The 24,346-nt window shown below is 53.2% G+C and overlaps 3 protein-coding genes across 3 annotated transcripts; 1 reads left to right on the plus strand and 2 right to left on the minus strand.

Moving 5' to 3' along the window:
• Positions 1 to 8,365: 8,365 nt before the first annotated feature.
• On the plus strand, positions 8,366 to 11,178 carry RNF26 (ring finger protein 26). The gene has a single exon (XM_023208463.2). It carries the CDS (start codon positions 8,988 to 8,990, stop codon positions 10,287 to 10,289), a length of 1,302 nt encoding a protein of 433 aa, XP_023064231.1. The 5' UTR covers positions 8,366 to 8,987; the 3' UTR covers positions 10,290 to 11,178.
• Positions 11,179 to 12,804: 1,626 nt separating this feature from the next.
• C1QTNF5 (C1q and TNF related 5) lies at positions 12,805 to 14,746 on the minus strand. The gene is made up of 3 exons (XM_023208464.1): positions 14,558 to 14,746; positions 14,047 to 14,303; positions 12,805 to 13,710 (listed from the first exon to the last, which is right to left on the minus strand). The coding sequence occupies exons 2-3, from the start codon at positions 14,258 to 14,260 to the stop codon at positions 13,193 to 13,195; spliced, it is 732 nt and encodes a 243-aa protein (XP_023064232.1). The 5' UTR covers positions 14,261 to 14,303; positions 14,558 to 14,746; the 3' UTR covers positions 12,805 to 13,192.
• Positions 14,747 to 15,347: 601 nt separating this feature from the next.
• Positions 15,348 to 20,269, minus strand: MFRP (membrane frizzled-related protein). The gene is made up of 13 exons (XM_023208465.1): positions 20,216 to 20,269; positions 20,035 to 20,131; positions 19,809 to 19,922; positions 19,536 to 19,691; positions 19,182 to 19,395; positions 18,655 to 18,785; positions 18,402 to 18,527; positions 18,080 to 18,156; positions 17,586 to 17,734; positions 16,649 to 16,779; positions 16,372 to 16,503; positions 15,658 to 15,785; positions 15,348 to 15,572 (listed from the first exon to the last, which is right to left on the minus strand). Exons 1-13 carry the CDS (start codon positions 20,267 to 20,269, stop codon positions 15,348 to 15,350), a joined length of 1,734 nt encoding a protein of 577 aa, XP_023064233.1.
• Between the last annotated feature and the right edge of the window lie 4,077 nt (positions 20,270 to 24,346).

Here is a 24,346-nt window from a genome sequence, read left to right on the forward strand (position 1 = left end):
AAAAAAAAAAAAAAAAAAAAAAAAAAAAAATTAACTTAATGCAATACTTATTTCTAATCTATAGTCCTTATTCCAGTTTGACAAGAATACCAATAGTGTTGGCATTCTTGATACTTTTCCCTCTGGTACTGTATCCAGTCTAGAGTTCTCTGCTGCATTTAGTTGGCAGGTCTCATTTATTTTCCTTTAGTCCAGAAAAATTTCTCAGACTTTGTCTTTCATGTTTGTCAATTTGGATTTGCCTGATGTATCCTTATGCTTAGATTATGGCTGTGTACTCCAGGTTGGAGCAGTGCGTAAGTAATATGTAGATTTAGCATCCCTTGGTGGTTCTAGCCTGAGCCAGTCTTTACTAGGATGGCTGTAAAATGGTGATTTTTTTTTTTTTTCCTGAGATGGAATTTTGCTCTTGTCACCCAGGCTGGAGTGCAGTGGTGCGATCTCAGCTCATTGCATCCTCTGCCTCTCAGGTTTAAATGATTCTCCTGCTTCAACCTCCCAAGTAGCTGGGATTACAGAAGCTCACCACCACACCCAGCTAATTTTTGTATTTTTAGTAGAGACGGGGTTTCACCATGTTAGCCAGGATGGTCTCGAACTCCTAACCTCAGGTGATCCACCTGCTGCGGCCTCCCAAAGTGCTGGGATTACAGGCGTGAGCCACTGTGCCCAGCCTAAAATGGTGGTTTTCACCTCCAGCACGTTCCTCCACACATGCCAGCCCACATTTGACTATAAAGAAGAGCCCTCTCTTCTCATTTGTTTATTGGTATCTTTTTATAATCAGTTTGGACTCATGGACTCCTATGTTATTAAATGGGTTTTAGTCCTTGACTCTGTATTTCTTTTGATGCTGAAATCAACCCAGATCAGGCCACCTCTGAGCTGGCTCGTGAGTCCTTTGATGCCCCCCACCTCTTTCCCCCAACAATTTTTGGGATCACTTTTTTTCTTTCTGGCACACTCGATGTTCCAAGCTTACCTTGTTCCTTCTCTGCCCCAGCCCTGGAATCACCCATTTTCCCAAGGAACCCTGGTTCCTTTTAGGGGGAATGGTAATTAAAAATTAAGATCTGGGCACTAAGTGTGCTCATTGCTACTAGGGTGCTCATTGCTTTTGGGCCCATTCAGTGGACAGAGCTAGGAGAAACACATTATATGTTACGCTGGTAACTTATTTATTTATTTTTCTTTTGGAGACAAGGTCTCACTCTGTCACGCGGGCTGGAGTGCAGTGGCACGATCAGGGCTTACTGCAGGCTGGACCTCCTGGACTCAAGTGATCCTCCCACCTCAGACTCCCGGGTAGCTGGGACTACAGGACACACCAGCATGCCTGGCTGGTTTTTTCATTTTTTGTAGGAGAGGGTGTGTCTCACTATGTTGCCAGGGAATGTCTTGAACTTCTGCACTTGAGTGATCCTCTCGCTTCTGCCTCTCAAAGTGCTGGGATTACAGATGTGAGCCACCTTGCCCAGCCCACTGGTAACTTCTTATTTTGATCTGGCTCAATAGGGCTTTACCTTGCCTTCCTGGATTCTGTTTATGCCTCCTTTCTTCCAAAGAGCTCTGGCTCCCAACAATATTTACTCATTTACTCAATCCTACAATATATAGAAAATAGCAGTTTCAGAATGACTACCTGCATATCTCTATGGAAAACAAATTAATACAAATAGTTCAAGGGACCTTTTCTCCCCCCAGGCTGAGGGCCTACAGTTAGCTTGTACCCCTCCCCTTTTTGTGTGGGTATATTATTCTATATGAAACACAGCTGGGTTTGTTTTTTCTATTTGCATGTTGTTTTTTTCTTTCTCATTTCTATTGATTTAATTTAATTTTTGAATATATAGAACATTAGCATTCTTCTAAAAGTCAAAATTAGGCCAGGTGTGGTGGTTCACGCCTGTAATCCCAGCACTTTGAGAGACCAAGGCGGGTGGATCACAAGGTCAAGGAGTTCTAGATCAGCCTGGCCAAGAGGGTGAAACCCCGTCTCTACTAAAACTACAAAAATTAGCCAGGTGCGGTGGCAGGCGCCTGTAATCCTGGCTACTGGTGAGGCTGAGGCAGGATAATCGCTTGAACCCGGGCAGTAGAGGTTGCAGTGAGCCAAGATCGCACCACTGCACTCTAGCCTGGGTGACAGAGTGAGACTTTGTCTCAAAAAAAAAAAAGGCAACATTATACAAAACCAGTATACTCAAAGAAGTGTCACTTTCTCCCCATCCCTTCCATTCCGTTCCTCCACCCCCACCCCTTGTAGTAATTAATTTTATTTCTGGTTTAACCTTCCTGTGTTTTTATTTTTTCAAAATTAAGCAGCTTTCAAGAGAATAAGAAGACAGGCCACACACTGGGAGAAAATATTTGCAATAGACACATCTGATAAAGGACAGTTATCCAAAATATACAAAGGACTCTTTTTTTTTCGTTTCTTTTTAATACAGGTTCTCACTCTGTTGCCCAGGTTGGAGTGCAGTGGCTATTCACAGGTACGAGCGCACTATTGAGCAGCACAAGAGTTTTGATCTGCTCTTTCTTTCTTTCTTTCTTTTTTTTTTTTGAGACGGGGTCTTGCTCTGTTGCCCGGGCTGGAGTGCAGTGGCCGGATCTCAGCTCACTGCAAGCTCCGCCTCCCGGGTTTACGCCATTCTCCTGCCTCAGCCTCCCGGGTAGCTGGGACTACAGGGAGGCGCCGCCACCTCGCCCGGCTAGTTTTTCGTATTTTTTAGTAGAGACGGGGTTTCACTGTGTTAGCCAGGATGGTCTCGATCCCCTGACCTCGTGATCCACCCGTCTCGGCCTCCCAAAGTGCTGGGATTACAGGCTTGAGCGACCGCGCCCGGCCTTTTTTTTTTTTTTTTCTGAGGTGGAGTCTCACTCTGTCACCAGGCTGGAGTGCAGCAGCGCCATCTCGGCTCACTGTAACCCCTGCCTCCCAGGTTCAAGCGATTCTCCTGCCTCAGCCTCCCGAATAGCTGGGACTACAAGCGCGTGCCACCATGCCCAGCTAATTTTTGTATTTTTTTTTAGATATGGGGTTTCACCATGTTGGCAAGGATTGTCTTGATCTCTTGACCTCGTGATCGCCCACCTTAGCCTCCAAAAGTGCTGGAATTACAGGCATGAGCCACCGCACCCGACCAATCTGCTCTATTTCTGACCTGGGCTGATTCACCCTTCCTTAGGCAACCTGGTGGTCACCCACTCCTGGGAGGTTACCACATTGATGCCGAACTTAATGCAGACACCAGATTGGCATAGTGCACTACTGCCCAGAACTCCTGGGCTGAAGTGGTCCTCCTGCCTTAGCCTTCTGAGTAGCTGGGATTATAGGTCTGGCATAAAACAAACTCTTAAAACTTAAAAATAATAAAACAACCCAATCTAAAAGTGGGCCCCAAACTTTGACGCCTTATTAAAGAACATCTACAGATACAAAATAAGCATATGAAATGATGTTCCACCCTATGTACTATCAGGGAAATGTAAACTAAAACAGCAATGAGATACCATTACATACTCATTAGAAAGGCCAAAACCCAAAACTGACACCACAAAATGCCGAGGAGGATGTGCAGCAACAGGAATTATCATTCATTCCTGGTAGGAATGCAAATGGTACAGCCACTTTAGAAGATGGTTTGGTGATTTCTTGCAAAACTAAAAATACTCACCCCATACTTATGATCCAGCAATTGTGTTCCTTGGCATTTACCCAATGAGTTGAAGACTTATGTCCACCCAAATGCACATGCATGTTTATAGCAGACCTTATTCATAATTCCCAAACCTGGAAGCAACCAAGATATCATTCAATTGATGAATGGATAAATTAGCTAGTACATCCAAACAATGGAATATTGTTTAGTGTTAAAAAGAAATGGGCTATCAAATCATGAAAAGATATGGAGGAAAATTAAATCCATATTCCTAAGAGAAAGAAGCCAATCTGAAAAGGCTATATATTGTACGATTCCAACTATATGATGTTCTAGGACAGGTAAAACTATGGAACCAGTAAAAAGATCAGTGGTTGCCAGGAGTCTGGGGAGAAGGAGGGATGAATAGGCACAGCACAGATAATTTTTAGGGTAATGAAACTGTTCTCTATAACACTGTATGATGGATAAATGTCATTAAACATTTGTCAAAACACATAGAATGTACACCACCAAGAGTGAAGCCTAATGTAAACTATGGACTTCAGTTCATAATAAAGTATCAATTTTGGCTCATCACTTGTTTAAAAAAATAACCAAACGAACAGTATTTTGGTTACACTTTTATCAATATTATTCATACTAAGCAATCATCTCAAATATCTGTGGGTAGCGCACATACAAGGTTAATTTGATTTTCCATTTGAGACCATAATTTGCTCTTTGTGAATCTTCTTAACTCTGCTCAGTCTTCTAGTTTCTCCTTCCCTCCTTCCTTCCTTCCTTCCTTTCCAGGGTCTCAACCCTGTTGCCCAGGCTGGAGTAAAGTGGTGCGATCACAGCTCACTGCAGCCTCAACTTCCCAAATTCAGGTGATTCTCCCACCTCAGCTTCCCAAGTAGCTGGGACTACAGACACATGCCACCCCGCCCAGCTAGTATTTTGTATTTTTAGTAGAGACAGGGTTTCACCATGTTGCCCCGGTTGGTCTTGCACTCCTGGGCTCAAGCGATCCAGCCACCTTGGCCTCCCCAAGTGCTGGAATTTCAGGTGTGAGCCATAGTGCCCAGCCCTTCTAGTTTCTTGTCTAAATTAAATCGACTTGTTTTAACAGCATTTAGCCAGCATTCCCATCATGTATCCAAGAGTAGTTGTACGGTCAATTGTGATATAGTTTTTTCCAAGATATTTCATCTTTGGGCACATCCAGAATATTCCATATGATCTTTTTAGTTTTTCAAAGATGCCATTACTATCAGCACAATTAGGCTGTGTCTTCTAATAACTAGTTCAACTATGTGCCACACAGGGGACATATCATCAAAAAATGCTTCTAGATTTTTGGCCAAAATCCTGGCTTGTTCATCTTTATTATCTTTACTAACCACGTCATTGCTGTTATCAGACTTGCCCTTGATAATCTTTTAAATCAAAGACTAAAATTGTAAGTAGGTTTTTTCCTTAGTGCAAAACTAGGGAAAACTAGTTTTTCCTTAAGTCAAAACTAGAATGTAGCTAGTTAAATACACATGCGTGTTTCTCTAGATTTACATATATGCAAATTTAAAGAGAAATAGGAATTAATATTGAAAAATGTTCCTTAGCCACATTGCACAAACCACGTTAATTTCTTTTCTTTCTTTTCTTTTCTCTCTCTCTCTCTCTTTCTTTCTTCTTCTTGTAAGATGTGTAGGACAGAGCTGGCACGGCGGCTCAGGCCTGTAATCCCAGCACTTTGGGAAGCTGAGGCAGGCAGATCGCTTGAGGCCAGGAGTTCAAGACTGGCCTGGCCAATATGGCGAAACCCCGTCTCTACTAAAAATACAAAAGTTAGCTGGGTGTGGTGGTGCACGCCTGTAGTCCCAGCTACTGAGGGAGACTAAGGCACAAGAAGCACTTGAGCCTGGGAGGTGGAGGTTGCAGTAAGCTGGGCCCATGCCACTGCACTCCAGCCTGGGTGACAGAGCAAGACTCTGTCTCGAAAAAAAAACGAAAAAAAAAATGTGCAGAGGAGGTGAAGAGCTTCTTCGGGCCTGAACCGTGTTGTTTGCAGAGCTGATGTTTGGGGTTATAGGCTTTTCCATACCAGTAACGAGCACTGGATCCTGACTGACAGAGGACCCCAGGTGCTCCTTTATGAAGACATTTTTTGGCTATGTTTGTAATACTTGGGGTCCTCTGAAACTTGGGTGGCACTGGGAGGGAACAGGGTAGAGAGTACAAGAATGAAAGCAAACCTTCTGTGACTGTATCTTTTTATAAAGTTTTGACTTTGGGACTCTGTAAATGATTTACATAATTAAAAAAGAAAATATAAAAGACCAACCTAAAACCATGGCAATAATATAGATTTTACTGAATGATTGATGAGGAGACAATGGGGAGGGCCATAATACACACAATAGCACAAAACAAAAGCCCTGAATTAGACATTCTTTTCTGGTTTTTCCAATCTCTTAATCCTCAATCCTCATAGTCTCTGAAAATCCCTTCTATTGTCCCAGCTAGAATCTTACACTGAGCAAAACAAAACAAAACAAAAAAAACCCTGAAGTTAGCACAACAGCAGAAATCAACTGCCACCAGAGCAGGCTTCCAGAGGGCTTTACACCGCATCTTCCATTAGAAAATACTGCAAGGATAGAGCTTCAAGGTGTTCAGCTTTCTCAATATCTGGCTTATTTTCTTCTCAATCCCTGGGACTAACATTGTCAAACAATTTCAACTTCCTCCCTAAAGCCAGTTGGAGTCTTTGTCCCTGCCCAAAGCAGGATTACCTGCTAAATTTCCTGGGAGTCAAGGGTTGTGGCTCATTAAAGATGGCTTTGCATTAGTGAGTCTCAGATCACTCAAAGGGGAGGTCTTGGTCCTAAACAAATGGAAATACTCTCTTAGAGGATCCTGCCAACTCTGAGAAGGCCTTTACATGCTTCTTTGTGTGGAAAACTGGCCAGTGAATTGCACATAGTGCAGGCACAGCACGTTTGCCAAGTTTGACTTTGGACATATTGAATAGGAAGCACCAGTGGAATACCGAGGAACTCTTCATGTCCAGGAAGCAGCTGGAGCCTGAACTTTGCAGGACAGGTTCAGGCTGAAGACACAAATTTAGAAATCATTATGTATACAGGAGAGGAGGCTATGATGGAAACAGAAAGAATATAGGAAAGGGTAATGCCTCTAAGGCCAAGGGTGCAGGAAGTGGTCAGTGGTGTCAAGTGCTGCAGGAAGATGGATTAATAACAACATAGTGTTCACTGGACAAGTAAGATCCCTGAAGAGGAGATGGTACGGGTGATAGGATCAAGTATCTTGAAAGGGAGGTGGGCACATTCTCCAAGATTTAACACTGGCAGGAGGATGCAAGTGGGAAAATAAAAACATCAGCAACACATCACAACACAACAAACCATAATCTGGCCAGGCCCTGAGAGCAGCGAGAGAGAAAGGGTAGGAAGAAGCCAGAGGAGTTTCAGCGACTGCAGTCCTTCCTCTGCACTATAGCGTAGCCCCTACCATGACCCCATGGCTTCAGTAAAGGTTTGCTGCACACCTCAGCTTCTCATCAGTGATGCTTTGGAGAATGAAGGACTCTGAGGCAGTATTCAGGGCAGAGTGAAGGGGGATGGACAATTTGAGGAGCCCAGGAGTGGAGATGGAGAATTCAACCCAAGGAGGAAATTCAGCAAAGGTAACCAGGGGAAAGGTAAGTCCGCTAGGAGTCCGCTAACTATCCTTGGAGTTAGTAGAAAACCCCAGGATTCCCAATATATTTGGGATGGTGTTTCAAATATATTTTGACTATTGTTTGAGTATTAAAGAAAAGGGCAGGGCCAGGCTTGGTGGCTCACGCCTGTAATCTCAGCACTTCGGGAGGCCGAGGCGCGTGGATCACGAGGTTCAGGAGCTGGAGGCCAGCCTGGCCAACATGGTGAAACCCCGTCTCTACTAAAAATACAAAAATTAACCGGGTGAGGTGGTGGGCGCCTGTACTACCCGGGAGGCTGAAGCAGGAGAGAATGCCTTGAACCCAGGAGGCAGAGGTTGCAGTGAGCTGAGATCGCGCCACTGCACTCTAGGGTAGGAAGGCGCAGGGTAGGAAGCTGAGCTGTTTCTAAATCTGTAGCCACCTTTTCTCAATGACAATGAAGTAATCTTCCGAGATGTTGAAAAACCTGGTGCGGAAAGTTTAGTGTAGCAGTTTGGGAATCCCCTGTAATAATCCGCTTTCCCTTGTGAACCTCTGGCACTGTCTTAAAATTTTTGTATCCTCAATGCACTGTAGGAGCTCAACAAATGATAGAATAGATGAATAAATAGAAGAGAATGAGGAGACGGATCTGAGCAGGCTGCGAAGGAGGTGCTATTCCAAAGCCCAGCCCAGAGGCAGTGACCTCGGACCCAAGCCAAAAAAAAAAGCTCGCGTTCAGAGGCCGGGAGAAAGAACAGTTCCCAAATTAAGGGGAGTCCAAGGCCTTGCTCTTTTAGAGGGCGGGGCAAGGAGAAAGTATCCGGACGCTACCCGTCAACGAGCCAATCCCTGCCTCAAGGGGGGAGGGGATTTAATCTGTCGCCGCTCCTTCCCTTTGGGAAAGTAAATACGTTCGGGCGCCATTCAAACGGACCAATGAGTGATTGACGTTGTTGTGGTTGGCCCTCACCGATTGGCTGGAGTTTGTCGTCCCTCCCTCCTCGTCACCCCTCTGGCTCCACCCGTTTGCACACAAGATGGCGGCGCCCAGCGGCGTAGAGGCTGCGCTTGGGGTTTGCTGAAGCTGGTTGCCTCTCCCACTCCCCTTTTGGGTGCAAAGCGCCGCTAACGGGAGGACGGGGGCCGGGCGGGGACAGGGGCACCTGCGTAGCTGGACTGCGAGCCCGCGCCCAGCTTGCGTCGACCCCACCCGGCCCCGGCCCGACCCGACCCGACCCAATCCGATCCAGTCCGATCCCATTCCATCCGTTCCCCGTCTCCTCCCGGTCTGACCCATTGCCCGGCCGTGGTTCGCCACATCAGGCATCCAAAGCTGAGGTCGCTCCTACGGCCTGGGCTCGCCTTCGCTTTGGAGATGTTTGGGCTCTTCCCTCCCAAACAGCCCATCTTCAAAACCTGGACTCTTGGACTGGCACTTAGCCCCCTTTCCCTCTACCGAGACTCCTCTTCCCTCTTACCCACTTCTTCCTCAGATTCTTGGTACCCGCTGTGTTGGAGACTGCTCCTTTTCCTTCCATATTAATCCCAGACCCCCTAAAATATTGACAATCTTGACAACCCCACAACCGAGGAGCCAGACTTTCTTTTGGACTAACCTCCATAGCCCTATCATGGAGGCAGTGTACCTGGTAGTGAATGGGGTGGGCCTAGTGCTGGACGTGCTGACCTTGATGTTGGACCTCAACTTCCTGCTGGTGTCCTCCCTCCTGGCTTCCCTGGCGTGGCTCCTGGCCTTCGTCTACAACCTGCCGCACACGGTACTGACTAGTCTTCTGCACTTGGGCCGCGGAGTCCTGCTTTCATTGCTGGCCTTGATCGAAGCCGTGGTCCGGTTCACATGTGGGGGCTTGCAGGCCTTGTGTACTCTGCTCTATAGCTGCTGCTCTGGCCTGGAGAGCCTAAAGCTCCTGGGGCACCTGGCCTCTCACGGGGCACTGCGGAGCAGGGAAATACTGCACCGGGGCGTCGTCAGTGTGGTCTCCAATGGCCATGCTTTGCTGCGCCAGGCCTGTGACATCTGTGCCATTGCCATGAGCCTGGTGGCTTATGTGATCAACAGCCTGGTCAACATCTGCCTCATCGGCACTCAGAACCTCTTTTCCCTGGTGCTGGCCCTGTGGGATACAGTGACCGGGCCTCTGTGGAGGATGACGGACGTAGTGGCTGCCTTCCTAGCCCACATTTCCAGCAGTGCTGTGGCCATGGCCATCCTCCTTTGGACACCCTGCCAACTAGCCCTGGAGCTGCTGGCCTCAGCTGCCCGCCTCCTGGCCAGCTTTGTGCTTGTCAATCTCACTGGCCTGGTGTTGCTAGCTTGCGTGCTGGCAGTGACGGTGACTGTGTTGCATCCGGACTTGACCCTGAGACTGGCTACCCAGGCACTCAATCAGCTCCATGCCCGGCCATCCTACCACCGTCTTCGAGAGGATGTCATGCGGCTCTCACGCCTAGCACTGGGCTCAGAGGCCTGGCGTCGAGTCTGGAGCCGCAGCCTGCAGCTGGCGAGTTGGCCGAACCGGGGAGGGGCACCTGGAGCCCCCCAAGGTGACCCTATGAGGGTGTTCTCAGTTAGGACCCGGAGACAGGACACTTTTCCTGAAGCGGGGCGCAGATCAGAGGCAGAAGAGGAGGAGGCCAGGACCATCAGAGCGACACCTGCCAGGGGCCGAGAGAGGCTCAACGAGGAGGAGCCTCCAGGCGGGCAAGACCCATGGAAGTTGCTGAAGGAGCAAGAGGAGCGGAAGAAGTGTGTCATCTGCCAGGACCAGAGCAAGACGGTGTTGCTCCTGCCCTGCAGGCATCTGTGCCTGTGCCAGGCCTGCACTGAAATCTTGATGCGCCACCCTGTCTACCACCGCAACTGCCCGCTGTGCCGCCGGGGCATCCTGCAGACCCTCAATGTCTACCTCTGAAGACTCCTTCCCTACCTGCCCACCCCTCCACGCTCCACGCAGGCACTCACGCTAGGACAGCATTAACACCTCATCTCCGGGTCCTGGTCTGAATCCCTCCTACCCCTGTGGCTGTCCTGCCAAGCCTCCAAGCCATACATCCAGGACATTGAGATGGAAGACTATGATCTGGGTGGGGGCAGGATAACATAGCTTCTCCTTACCCAGTGGGTCCCTTCGATGCTGAGGGTGGTGAGTATGTCACTATGCAAGGGCCCTGAGACTGTTTGCTGTGGGCTGTCCTCCAGCTTGCCCAGGGCCCACCCAGCTGCCGAGATCTCTGCTTCTGGTTTTTCTGTTGGAGATCTGTAGGTCCTTTTCCTGCCTCCTTCACATTTCCTCCCCAGCTTTTGGGGCTACAACATACCAGTGTTATTTGGGTGTTTTGGCAACTCAGGGGCCTTCGGATGATCTTGAACCTTTGTGTTCAGCCAGAGCCCCTGTGCCCTGGTAGGCTTTGGGGTTAGTATCTCTCAGGTACCCTCAGAGCCACCTCTGCCTGTCATCGTCTGATGAGGCTCCCTCCCAACCTGATCCAAAAGCTGGGCTCAGGAGTTTACCCCTGGGATGGGGGATGCTTCTGCACCTGACTTTGGAACCACGTGCTCTCTGGCACCCCAGCTCACTGCAAGTCTCGGGAGGGATAACCAGATTTCTGCTCATTCCCCTTTCACTCCCACATCACACAGAAAAATGGCATTCCTCTCTGTCTCTCCCTGGCATTGGAGAGGGCAGACTGCACATTTCACTAGGGTCCAAATACAGAAGAGGCCAGGGCCCAGGGGCTTGCAGCTTCCTGAGGGGTCTCTGGCCCAGTTTCCTATGAATAAAGTTATCTTGACAGCTCTGACAGTCTCTTGTGCATCCCTGCAAGGGAGCAGTTGGTCAAGGCAACAGACCCTGCATCAGCGTCCTTCAGCCCTGCCGGAGTCAGAAGTGTGGGCTGTGGGAGTACCTGGGCTTTAGCGGGGGAGACAGGGAAGGAGCTAAGATAGGCTGGGAAGACTGTGTCATGGGGAGAGTGCATGCCAGGCGTGGCTCTGTGAGCTGTCATCCCTTCTGATTTGTCCCCTCACACACGTGGCTTTCGAAAAGCCGTCTGTATTTTTTCTATTTTTGCCCAAATGAAGCCCTTGTAGAGAGGAATGTGAACCATCTCACCCCTTGAGTCAGCCTGCCCAGCTCCTCCCCCGGGCCCGTCTTCCTGGGAGGGAGCATGGGGTTCCTGCTGCCTGGAGTCCAGTCTTACCCTCGGATCCCAGGAGGAGCTGGTATGTGTCCCTGTGTGTCTTAGCATGGGGTCTGGTGCAGAGCTGGGTTGGAGTGTGGCTGCGGGACCTCCTGATGGAGGCTGCCTGAGGCCTGTCTCTAGCTCACATTTGGGGCTCAGTCCCCATTGGCCATATCTGCCCTCACATGACCAGCAGAAGAGCAGGGGCACTCCCCCATAATTGTATGTTCTGTCTGGGACCGCAGTTCCTGGGACTGCCTTCAGGAAGGGGGCGCCGGTAGTTCAGGAAGAACTCTGAGGAGAGGCCCCCCCTTCCTTGGGTTGAGGCTGCAGATGGGGCTGGGCAGTCCTGGTTTGTTAGTCATGGGGTTGGAGGTGGGCCCCCCGGGTGGGGGAGCCTTGAGGGGCTTTGTGGCTGGCCTCAGACACAGTGGCTCGGCCCACCCAGGCTATGCTCAGAGCAGTGGGGGAGGGCTCCTCATCTCCACCTCAGAACTGGGAGGCCTAGGGAGGGCTTGGCACTTGCTCTTTCCTTCCCTCAATCCGGGACAGGGAGCTGAGCAAGGGGAGGCCCGGCTCCTTCCAGTCTCTGTTTAATGTGGGGATAAACATTTTATGATAGAAGATAAACTTCCTGAGTTGGGAGTAAAGGACTCCCCTTTTCTTCCATCTGCATCTGGAATTCCTTTGGCCGACCTCAATACCCCTCCTCCCCCTCACCACCCATGGTCAGGAGCTCAAGCTACCCAGGATATCTGCGGCATTCTGGGTCCAGGGCACCCCCTTGTGGTCATCTCAGAAACTACTTATCTCTAGACGCCCGGGGACGGCACTCGGGTTACAGAGCAATAGCTTTCCAGTCATCTGGGGACCAGGCAAGCAGCCAGGGCAGTCATAGACGAAAGTCCTCGGCTCTTTTTTGTTGGATCAGGGCAGGGATATGTGTGGTGCAGGCAGCCCCTACGTGGTTTAGTTGGCATCTTTGAATTAGAAAAAGGTACCCCCTTTTTTAAGGGTGGCTGGAGCCCTACACCAGGAGGGCATCCCGCTGTCAGACACTCCTATTCACAACCTAGGTGGCAGCTCTGTGGAGCAGCCTCTCATTCCCCTGGGCCGGCTTCCTGCATATCTGTCCCATATCTCTATTTCATCCAAGAACCCTCCCTTCTGCCTGAGCACCCCCTCCACACCATGATCCCAGAAACAGAACCCCCACCACTGAAAAAGAAAGGCTGGAGCCAGTAGGAGTGTTCTTAGATTTATTGAGTGATCTCTGAGTAAAGGGCCGGCCCCATGCGCAGGAGGGGGTGAGGAGGATACAGAGAAGCAGAGGACCAGGAAGAGAGCACCCCACCATGGGCTCCTGGGCCAGAGCAACTGGGAGACTCACACTTGCCAGCACAGCAGCTCCTCTGGTCTTGGGCAGAAATCCAGTCACTGCCCCATGCTGCCATACCTGATTGCAGACAGCCACTGTCCCCATTCCTTGCCAGCGGCAGGACGGAGAGGCCCCTACCCCACCTCCCTAGTCATTCACAATATTCCAGGGGGGCCAGCCCTCCTGGATGACCTGGTTGTCAGCGTCACACCCTCCTCCTAGGAGTGAGAGCGTGAGCTCACTTTGCAGTGGGCATTAAGCGAAGACTGGGGAGCTGTGCCAGTCAGAGTACACCAGAAATCCGGAGAAGGTGCTGTCAGTCTTGATGCTGGCATAGATGCCAATGTAGTCACCCACACCCACCTGCACCCACACTTGGTCCTCGGGCTCCAGCCTCACCATGGCGCCTCCCGAGAGCGAGGCTGGCTTGGGCCAACCCCCGAAAAACTGGAAGAAAGAGGCAATGGATTCGCCGTTCTTCACCAGATCAAACTGCAGGCTGGCCCGGTAGACGGTGGCATGGACGGCGAAGTAGTAGACCCCAGGCACCTGGCAGGTGAACTTGCCCGTGACGGCGTCGTAATGTCCCTGCTCGTTCACCAGCACGCGGTCGAAGGGCAGGGGAGCGTCAGACAGCGGAGGCACCCGGCTCTCGGAGCGCTTGGCGCTGAAGGCGGATCGCGGAGGCACCGAGCACTCCCCTGCAGGCCCGGTGGGCCCCGCGGGTCCCGCCTCTCCTCGCGGCCCGGGCTCCCCTCGAGGTCCCGGCAGTCCTGCGGGGTAAGCGGGGCGGCAGGTTGAGCGTAGCGGCCGGGTCAGCCCGAAACGGGGCGGCGACTCTAAGGTCACCGTACCCCTCCCCGCCCCTGCCTGAGCTTCGGCCAGCGCCTCCTCCCGCACGGGTACCTCCTCCACCCATTCCCGCAGGGCAGATCTGGGGTGCTGGCCGAGGGGGCGCCCGCTGCCTGGGCCCTTCCCCCGCTCAGGGCTGCAAAGCTCAGAGAGTGGCGCCCCCTGGCGGGAGGCCCGAGCCCCGGGCACTGGGAGTGGGAGCTGCGGCGGAGCCTTCTCGGACGTCGCCACCTACAGCCGCTGCGGTGCCTTCTTACCCGGCCTCCCGCCCTCGCCTTTCTCTCCCGGAGCCCCGGGCGCGCCGTCGCGGCCGTCGCGGCCATCGCGGCCCGGCAAGCCCTGGCTGCCATGGTGGCCCGGCGTGCCTGGAAGGCCGGGGTGCCCCGGGCACAGGCTGGGGATCTTGTTGTCGTCCAGTGGGGGAGAGCCGGCCGCCAGGCCCAGGAGCAGCAGGACAAGGAGCGGCCTCATTGCGCTGGCACCGGGAGCCCGGACGCCGGGGTCCTCTCGCAGTCTGTGGGCCAGGCAGGACTGGAGTCGGGACCCAGAATCCTGGGACCTACCTCGATCCCCACCCCGGCGTGGCCCAGTCAGTCCCCACCCCACTGCCGTGCCCCTGAGGCTGAGCGCCCGCAGGGCCGAACACCCGGAGAGCGCAGGCAGGCGAGAGCGGGTAGGAGCGGCCAGCCCTCCCTCCCACCGCCGGCCCGCGCCAGCCTTTCCCACAGTCCCCTCCCCAGCCCCTTTCCCCTCCTCCGCCAGACTCACCCCGCCTCCCGGCTCCCCGATGGCCTCCTTCGGGGCGCTCGCTACGCCAGACCGTCCAGTCGGTGGTGCTCCAGCCCGTGCGCTTCTCCCCGGCGAGGCGCCCCCTGCCCTGCCGTCACCCCAGTCCTGGTTCGCTGCCTGCCGGCTCCGCTCTCCTCCTCCCAGACTCCAAGAGGAAACCAGTTGTTCGGGGGCCAAGAGCTCCCGGACAGGGAAATAGCTGGGAAATAACTCGTGGTGTCGCCCGGCGGCCGGCCAAAGTTTAGGGGGAGAAAGGAGGGGTAGAAAGACTTGAGCCGGGGACAGAGAGGCAGAACTTCGAGAGACGGACACACAGGGCACCTCCTGTTCCCAGGGCCAGAGGCGAGGCGGGGCAGTGGCAGAGACCAAGGACCAGACCCCATTTCAGGGAGAAACACGTAGGGAGATAAGGGTGGAGAGTTCTAGAGGCAGACAGCCATTTGGGTCCCTAAGGCCTAGGACAGGGCCTGCCACGTGAGTAGATGCTCAGTACATTTCTATTGAATCAAGGAAAAGGTCAGAAGGCAAGCGATAGAAAAGCTGAAAAAGCAGATGGAAAGGGGAAGAGGCAGAAGGCGGGAAGTCTGGGTCAGAGGCCTGGATGGGAAGCGATCTCCATTGTCCAGTGGCACAGCGTGGGGTCAGTCAGCAGCCTGGGGCCAGTAAGATAGTTAGAGACCCTGCTGGTGCCCCTTCCTTTTTCCCCTATGTGCCAGTCCTGACCGGCAAAAGAGGACGGGCAGAAAGAGGGCAGGGGCTGGCTTCAGGGTCAGGGCTGGGCACAAGCTTCCAGACCAGCTGCCTCTGGCAGTCTGTTGCAGTTGAAGGGCCAGGGGGTGCCCAGTAGTGCCAGGCCAGACTGGCACTGGTGCTCTGCTTCCTGGCAGACAGAGCGGCAAGGGGGCAGAACACTGCCTAGTGGGGTGCAACGGGGCACAAGCAGCCCACACAGGAGCCTCCGGAAATTCTGGTAGCAGGGCAGGCTTGTCAGGCTCTGTGGAGGGACAGTGGCCTTCAGACACCTGCTCCCAGGCTCCCGCCCCTCCCAGGCCTGCCCTCCTTCCCTCCACCCAGAAGACCTTGTAACCGCTGAGGACTTCTACCACCTCCTCCTGGGTGGCCATGCCCACCCAGATGTTAGGGAAGGCCGTGGTGTTGTAGCTCAGACCGAGGCACATCTCCACCTGGACAGGCTCACAGGCCAGCTCTGCAGGGGTGGAGGGGAAGGTCACTGTGGGGACTGCTCACTGGCTGTGTGGCCTGTGGCAAGTCACCGAATCACTCGGTCCTGTGTGTACGTGGGTCCAGTGGGGGTGGTTGTGAGGAAGCAAGAGGATAACAAGGAGAGAGGCTGTACACACACTGAGGATCCCTGCCATCCCTGAGAGCCTGCTCCAGCATCGGTTGCCAGCCCTGGGCATCACGCAGGCACGTCTTTGATCTCAGGGAACATAGGGCACCTGTGTTTGCAGGGACCGCTTGGGCATCTGGAAGAAACCCCCTGCTCTGTGTAAGAGGATGCCTTCATCTTATATGGGCTGTGGAAACAGAAGGGTGACAGAAGGGACTGGTTCTTGAAGTCCCACCACTGATTCCCAGATTCCCATTTCCCTTGGGGTGACGGTCAGTGCCATTGCCACCACCAGCTGAGTGTCTTCCAGGACTCTGCAAAGTGGTCCCAGAGTCAGCTGGCCCCGCCCCCTCAGGGAGGATGGGATGGGACACTATGCAGTACAGCAGCAGGGTTCTGTGAGGTGAGCACCCAGCCTCTTCCCCAGGGGCAGGCTTCTCACCTGGGGGTGGGAACAAGGGGCGGCTGCAGTTGTCATCGCTGCCATCGGTGCAGTCTCTCCACATGTCACACATCCACTGCACACCCTTACACCCTCCTGCCTGGCAGGAGAGCTCACTGGGCCCACAGGGGTCTGCAGGCACAAGGGGCATGGCAGTGCCTGGGAACATACCTACACCCCCAGTACCCCCAGAGTGTCCTGACCAGGGTCCAGAACCCTTCTCCGTCCCCCTGGAGGTGTCTCTACTGCCCACACCCACTTGCCCAGGGGCACCTACTCTCTGTGGCATTGAAGGCCAGGTAGGTGGCTGAGAAGCCTCCACTGCTGATGCCATGATCTGTCCTAAAAAGCACAGCCAGCTCGTGGTGCGAGGAGACGAGGTGGGGGGGTGGCTCTGCTCCACAGAACCTGTCCAAAGCAGACAGCAGTTCTGGGCACCAGCCCCGGCTGACTGAGGGGGCACTGCAGCCTCCCACAGGCCTGGCTCTGAGCTGGAGCCCTGGATGATGCCAAAGTTGATGGGAGACACAGGGTTAGGGTCTGGTGAGGAAGACACACATATTCAGCAGGCAAAGCATTAAACAAACTGCTTGAACCTGAGCCACTTCGAGATGGGGAAAAATCAGCGAGGCAGCCTGGCGTTGTGGCTCACACCTGTAATCCCAGCATTTTGGGAAGCCAAGTCGGGAGGATCACTTGAGCCCAGGGGTTTGAAACCAGCCTGGGCGATATAGTAAGACCTTGTCTTTACAAAAAAATTTAAAAAATAAATTATCTGGGCGTGGTGGCATGTGCCTGTGGTCCCAGCTGCTTGGGAGGCGGAGGTGGAAGGAGCGCTTGAACCTGGGAGGTCAAGGTAGCAGTGAGCCATGATAGTGCTACTGCACTCCTGCCTGGGCGGCAAAGTGAGACTCTGCCTCAAAAAAAGAAGAAAAAGAAAAATCAATGAGGGTTTGTAAGGGAGGTGGAAGTGGCCCCTACTGGCGGGGAGAAACTGGGGCAGGGAGAGGTTTGGGGAAGGACCTCCTGGGGACAGGGAGAGTGTGGGGTGAAGGTTTTGAGGTGAGAGCTGTCTTTAGGGTAATGGTGAAGAGACCCCCGGCCTAGAGTAGCAGAAGAAAGTGAAGCTGGGGAATGTGCTGGGCCGCCATGGAAGGCGGCGGTGGCAGACGGCGAGGATGGAGTTATCCGTGGCTCTTCCCTGGCTCCTGTACCTGCCCAGGAGGCTGAAGGCCCCTGAGCTGCTGGTCTCATACACCTCCACGTAGTCAAACTTGCACTCATCCTGAGCCTCCAGGCTGAAGTTGTGGAACTGCAGTTCTATGCTGTGTCCAGCCGGCACCGAGATATGCCAGGTGCAGAGCTGGGGGAGGGCACAGGTGGGCAATTCATGACCCCTTCTGTCTCATCCTGGGCACCCAGGCTGAGCTCCAGAAAGGTCTTCTTCCCCCACTGCTGGCTGGGGGGTGGGGTCGCGCTTTCATCATTGGTGGCTCTTAAGGGCCTGGTTTCAGAGGTGAGTTGACCCAGTGTGGGCACATCTGGGTACACATCAGGCACTTACTAATATCCCCCATCCCCCGTCTGCTTGATCTCTGACCTTCCCAAGTAGAAGGTAGTGCCTACCATGCCATTCCCATTACACTGACTTGGGTGCTCAGGTGCTTCCATGTGTGCCCCTCCCCCCTGCATGGAGCACCGTGCTTACCTGTTGGTGAGGGTACTGCTGCAGGTAGTTGGGAGTAGAGAAAGTGCCCTGGAGCCCAGTCAGATTCCCCCCACACCCTGTAGAGAGGTGGAAGGGCTCATGAGTTTGCTAGGATCCGTGCTTCCATCCAGTAGTGATTGTGGGCAGTGACTGCAGAGCAAGAGTTTTGGCCATGCCCATGGGAAGCAAGTTCTGGGCCAAAGAATGACAAAGGAGGGAATGCTGGCGGAGGCCCCGGTTTGAGGCTGGACCAGAGCTGGGGGGCCCAATTTGAATCCAGATCAGATGCCTGAAGAGAGGACCCCCCATGCCTGGCCCGTACCCGAAAACTTGGCACTGCAGTTGGTCTCATCGCTGCCGTCAGCGCAGTTGGCAAAGCCATCACACACTGAGTCAGGTAGCAGACAGATGAACTGGTCACAGTGGAACTCATCATGGGCACAGCTCCCTGGGTGTGGGCACCAGGAGTCAGGGAGGCCCGGAGTCTCCACCCTTTTGGCAGGGCTGGGAGTGGGTGGAGGGGAAGAAAGTGGACACTCAACAGGCAGCTGGGGACATGGTGGGAACACACTCACCATGCCCAGGGGCCACAGCCTGGTACCAGGCATGGAAACCAAATCCTTCCACACTGCTGTCAGAGACGAAGACCACCAGGAGGTGGCTGGCATTGGTGTTGAGCGTGGGGGGAGGCACCCTCCCACAAATCCTGCAAGAAGCCAGGTTGGGGGTGATGGAGACTCCAAGAGCAGGGCCAGCCAGAGAGGAGCTTGCCTGGGCCTTGCAGTCCTATTTTCTTAACCCCCAAACTGGTGACCATGTGGTCAAAAAGTCTCCTCTGATGTCCCAGGGAGCTCTGACCTTCTTAGCATCTGCACATTTATCCTTGTAGCATTTACTCATAGGAAGATAGAAAGGAGATCCATGTCACAGACTAGGAAACAGGTCAGAGAGGGGAAGTGATCTTCCTCACGGCACACAGCAAGGTGGTGGCAGAGCTGGGCCCAGAGGTCTAGTCTCTCACTTTCTTCCTCGGTTAGCCCTTCCCCCTGCCACTCCCTGATTCTGCTCTTTAGATAGTGGTTCAGGACACGGTGGGACCTACCTGAGGAGGGAGCCTTCAGGCTCAGGGGAGATTTCCAAGCGATCAAAAAGGCAAGAGGCCACGCTCTCGATGCTGAGGGCTTCGATTTTGAGCTGTATTGCATGGTCTGTGGCCACCTGGATACGCCACATGCAGTGGGCGTTGGGGGGGTAAGGGTCTGGGTAGTTGGGACTGCTGAAGAAGCCCCTTGGGCCAGAGAGGAGGCCTCCACAGGCTGCGGAGATGGAGGTCAGAGTTCAGAGGTCAAAAGGAGTGAGGTCCTTTATTCTCCAAGGTGCCTCTTCCTCACCCTCCCCTCACCCCCACTCCATCATCTTGGGCCCTTCTCCGGGAAGACCTGCCCTGAGTACTCACTGGCCTGTGGGGAGGGGCTCACACCTGACTCCTGCTGCCCATTAGTGATCCCAGCTGCCTGAGAGGTGGTGATGGTGGGGGTGGGGGTGGTGGTGGTAAGGCCTCCGGCAGGCAGTGGGCTATGGGAGGCCCCAGGTGGGGGTGCAGCCTGCAGCTCTGGAGGCGGGAAGATGGAGGGTGGCGTTCAGAGGAGCTGGATCCTGGGAGGCTGGGAGAGCAGCTGTTGGAATTTCATTCCAAAGCCCTCCTTTCCAGTTGTCCCCGGGTACTTACGGGCCAGGATGATGGCCACCAGCAGCCCGAGCAGCAGGAGCAGCAGGCTGGCGAGCAGGAGGACGCAGAGCCAGGAGAAACGGCAGTCTGGCCGCAGCCCTCGAGGACGCCGACCTGTGAGCCGGCAGGTAGGGTTTTGAGAGCCCCTTCTGTTGGGCATTTCTCATGCTGCCCTTGGCTCCTGGGCCTCTCTGTCCTCCCCCAGGTCACCCCCTGGGATGGTTACCGTGCCAGGGAGCTGGGACGCTATAGCTGGCATCTTCTGGAAAAGCTGGGGGAGGGCAGGATGGCTCAGGCTCGAAGGCAGGATTGCAGAACTCGGTCTGGAAGGGAGAGACTTGAGGGCTGAGGCAGTGGTGACCACTGGGGTGCTGGGTCTTAGGAGCACGATTCTATGTGGCCCTTACCTTGCTCGATTCTGTTGCCTCCACGCAGAGGATGACATCTGAGTAGTCCTTCATGGCCCAAGGCTCTGCATGGCTTTCTGGAGTCCCTGTGACAGCCCAAGACCCCCAAAGGCCCACTCTCTGACCACAAACTCCCTCTCAAAGGGGCAGCCTCTACTACCAAAGGGAAAAGGTTACCAGGCTAGATCAGCTCTTGGGCTGTCCTTGGTAGAGTGGTTCGGCCTATGGGCTACTCTGTCTCTGTGTGAGGGAAGGGATGGCAGCCAGGAGGAATTCACAAAGGCATGAAATGGTCCCTTAATCCCACTCAGCTGAGGATGCCGAGGCCAAGTCCCTGGCACAGGGTGGCCGTTCTTAAAGGCACAGGCGGTGGCTGAGAACACCCAGCAGAGGAAACTAGGTGCTCTGTATGGGGGTGTGGCGAGGGGAGCTCTCCATCCCCAGCACCCAAGGCTCTGAGTGAGCACTTGGGGGGTCCCTGGGAGGGGAGAGAAGTTGCAGGCAGAAGGAACCGTGGGTGGTCTGAGAAAGAAGCAGGGTGGAGGGGGTGGACAAAGCCAGCTGCCCGCCGGGTTACAGGGGCACTGGCCAGGTCGGGTCTTTGGAAGGCCCCTGGTAGATCACCAGTGGGTGTGACCAGGACAAGGAGAGAAGAACATCGTGTGAGCCAGGGACTGACCGCTCATTCCTGGGACCCCTAAACCTGCAGGAGAAAGGACAGGGAAGGGGGAGGTGCCCAGGTCTTGGGGAGGGTTGGGGTGTGGAGTCTAGCCATCAGGGCTGTTGCACGGTAGGAAACCCACACACTGCAAACAAGATTACTGCATGCCTCTTTCTCCATGGGCGAAGTCCTCTTGGAAAATGCCAGCCTAGCCCTGCTGTCCTCAGGGAGAAAGGAAAGGGATTGGTAATCTGTTTTGTGTTAGCCATGCTTAGGCTGAGAGTTTGGCAGGGAGGCAAGTGGGGAGAGAGCCTCATATTTCTGGCTACTATTTGTAGAATCTCTGGGCAAGAGGGCTACATGCAGTTTCTCTCCTTTCATAACTATAAGGTAGCGTCACCATTTTACAAATGCTGGTGCTGGGCTCTGAGAGGTTATGTCACGTTCCCAAGGTCACACAGCTGGTAAGATACAGAGATGAGAGTTGAGCCTAGGACTGGATAGAGCTTAGGCTCACATTTTCTATGATGTACTTCTTTCACCCCACATTGGGGCTGAGGCATGCTGGGGTAGCAGAGGGATCAGAGTGACACGGGGGCAGAGTGAGGAACCCCTTGGGGATGGAAGCAAAGAGGGCAGGCTGCCCTCCTTGCACTCAGGAAAGGAGATGCCTCCACCCACACGTTTCTCTCCATTTGTTACTGGAGGGCCTTAGTTTGCTTTTGTCTAGGAGGTCAAGCTGTTTCCTTAACCCTTGGAAGTCTAATGGTACTCGGTCTTTAGGGAAGAGACTTTTTGGGAGCTGTAGGGACAGGTGCTCTTGGAGAGGATCAGACAGTTCCTGACCACAAAGTACTTCTCATTCTGGCTGGATCAAGACAGAGCAGGATCCCCGTCACACAGTATGTTAAGAGCCTCGCCACAGGGGCAGCTTCATGGACAGAGTGGCCCTGCACTGAGCTTTGAGGATGATTGGCTGGGCGAGCCATGCCCCTGGGTCTGCTCCTCTGAAGTCGCTCGTTCGCTGTCATCATTGAGAGAGAGGCTGCTGTGCCGGGCACTGGGCTCTTGGAGCTGACTGAGACAAGGTGCCCTCGTCTCAAGGAGCCCCCGCTCCGCTGTGACAGCTCTCAAAGTGGGGCCTGGGGCCTTCTTTTACAGGGCTTGAGAGCTTAGAACTAGGCTCATAATAACACTAAGACATGATGTGCCTTTTTCACACTCATTCATGTTTTCCAGACGCTCCGTGACATGTGATATGACATCGGGTTGAATGCTGAAGGAGACGTAAGTCCAGCTGCTTTCTATTAAGCCAGATGCTAAAGAGATTTGCACAAATGTAAAACGACGCTGCCATTCTTACTAATTTTTTTTGTTTTGTTTTTTGAGACGGAGTTTTGCTCTTGTTGCCCAGGCTGGAGTGCAATGGTGAGATCTCAGCTCACCGCAACCTCTGCCTCCCGGGTTCAAGTGATTCTGCCACCTCAGCCTCCTGAGTAGCTGAGATTACAGGCATGCACCACCAAGCCCAGCTAATTTTGTATTTTTAGTAGAGACAGGGTTTCTCCATGTTGGTCAGGCTGGTCTCATACTCCTGACCTCAGGTGATCCGCCTGCCTCAGCCTTCCAAAGTGCCAGGATTACAGGCGTGAGCTACTGTGTCTGGCCCATTCTTACTAATTTTTTTTTTTGTTGTTTCAGAAAATATAGGTGGTTTTTAAAAAAAATTTTTTTTTTTATTTATACTTTTAGTAGAGACAGGGTCTCACTATATTGCCCAGGCTGGTCTCAAACTCCTGGACTCAAGTAATCCTCCTACCTCAGCCTCCCAAAGTGCTGGGATTATATGGTTTTAAAAAAAATTATTGGCAGGGCACGGTGGCTCATGCCTGTAATCCCAGCACTTTGGGAGGCCGAGGCGAGTGGATCACGAGGTCAGGAGATTGAGACCATCCCGGCTAACACAGTGAAACCCCATCTCTACTAAAAATACAAAAAAGTTAGCCAGGTGTGGTGGCGTACGCCTGTAGTCCCAGCTACTTTGGAGGCTGAGGCGGAGCTTGCGGTGAGCCGAGATTGTGCCACTGTACTCCCGCCTGGGTGACAGAGCAAGACTCTGTCTCAAAAAAAAAAAAAAAAAAAAGAAAAGAAAAGAAAAAAGAATGTAAGGGGGTCGGCTGGGTGCGGTGGCTCACGCCTGTAATCTCAGCACTTTGGGAGGCTGAGGTGGGTGGATCACCTGAGGTCAGAAGTTCAAGACCAGCTTGGCCAACATGGTGAAAGCCCATCTCTACTAAAAATAGAAAAATTAGCCAGGTGTGGTGGGTGTGGTGGTGAACGCTTGTAGTCCTGGCTACTCTAGGAGGCTCAGACAGAAGAATAGATTCTGTCTCAAAAAAAAAAAAAAAGAAAGAAAGAAAGAATGTAAGGGAGTCTTTTGAGAAGTGTGGTTCACTTCTCAAAAGTTTACTGGGCCATAAGTCTGGAGATTAAATGCTGTGTAAACTGAAGAAACAATGACTTCCTCTGATGGGGCCAGCACGAGGACTTCCTGGAAGAGATGAGTCTTTAAAGTTTGAGGGTTGAAAAGGATTTGAATAGGCAGAACTTGGGGGTTGGGTAGGGAATTCCAGGAAGGAGGAGAGGCTTAGCACTGTGGCCTGAGGAACTTGGTCACAACTGGGTCTCAGAACTGTTCCTGTGAGTGGGGAGACAATAGAAGGGAGGCCAAGGGAAGGCCTGGAAGACCAGGAAGTTTTTCTCTGCTTTGCTGTTGCCCACGGCCATCCTGGACTACACCCAGGACTCTGCGGGCACAGGCACTCCCGCACCTGGCTGCGTTATGAAGGGGTTTCTGGAGGAAAGGAGGGAAGCCAGGGGCCAGCTCAGGGTTGGGGAGTGGCACACCTAAAACACACGGAGAGTGAAATCCACTGCAGACCCCTCAGCTTATCGCCTCATTTCACCCTTATTCCAGCTCCGACGGCGAGGAGGGAGGTGTTTTCCTCTCATTTTCTGGACGTCACCGAGGCTCCTGGAAGTTAAGTGCCTTTGCCCAAAGTTGTACAGCTGCCCAGGGGCAGGGCTGGGTTGCAGAGCTGGGGCTGTTGGAGTCCTGGTTTCCACTGTTTTTGTTTTTGCTTTTTGAGACAGGGTCTTGCTGTGTCACACAGGTTGGAGTGTGATCACAACTCACAGCAGCCTCCACCTCCCAGGCTCAAGCAATCCTCCTACCTAAGCCTCCCAAGTAGCTAAGACTACATGTGTGCACCACCATGCTCCACTTATTTTGTAGAGAAGGGGGCCCCCTATGTTGCCAGGTCTCGAATTCCTGGGCTCGAGCAATTCTCCTGGCAAAGTGCTGGCATTATAGGCTTCCCTAGTCTTTAGAAGCATGGGACATAGAAGCTCAATCCCATTACTACCTCCAAGAGGCAGATGCCCCCAAATATCAGGAAGTTGGAAAAGCC

Source organism: Piliocolobus tephrosceles, chromosome 13 (genome assembly GCF_002776525.5).
Source record: "Piliocolobus tephrosceles isolate RC106 chromosome 13, ASM277652v3, whole genome shotgun sequence".
Taxonomy (NCBI): domain Eukaryota; kingdom Metazoa; phylum Chordata; class Mammalia; order Primates; family Cercopithecidae; genus Piliocolobus; species Piliocolobus tephrosceles.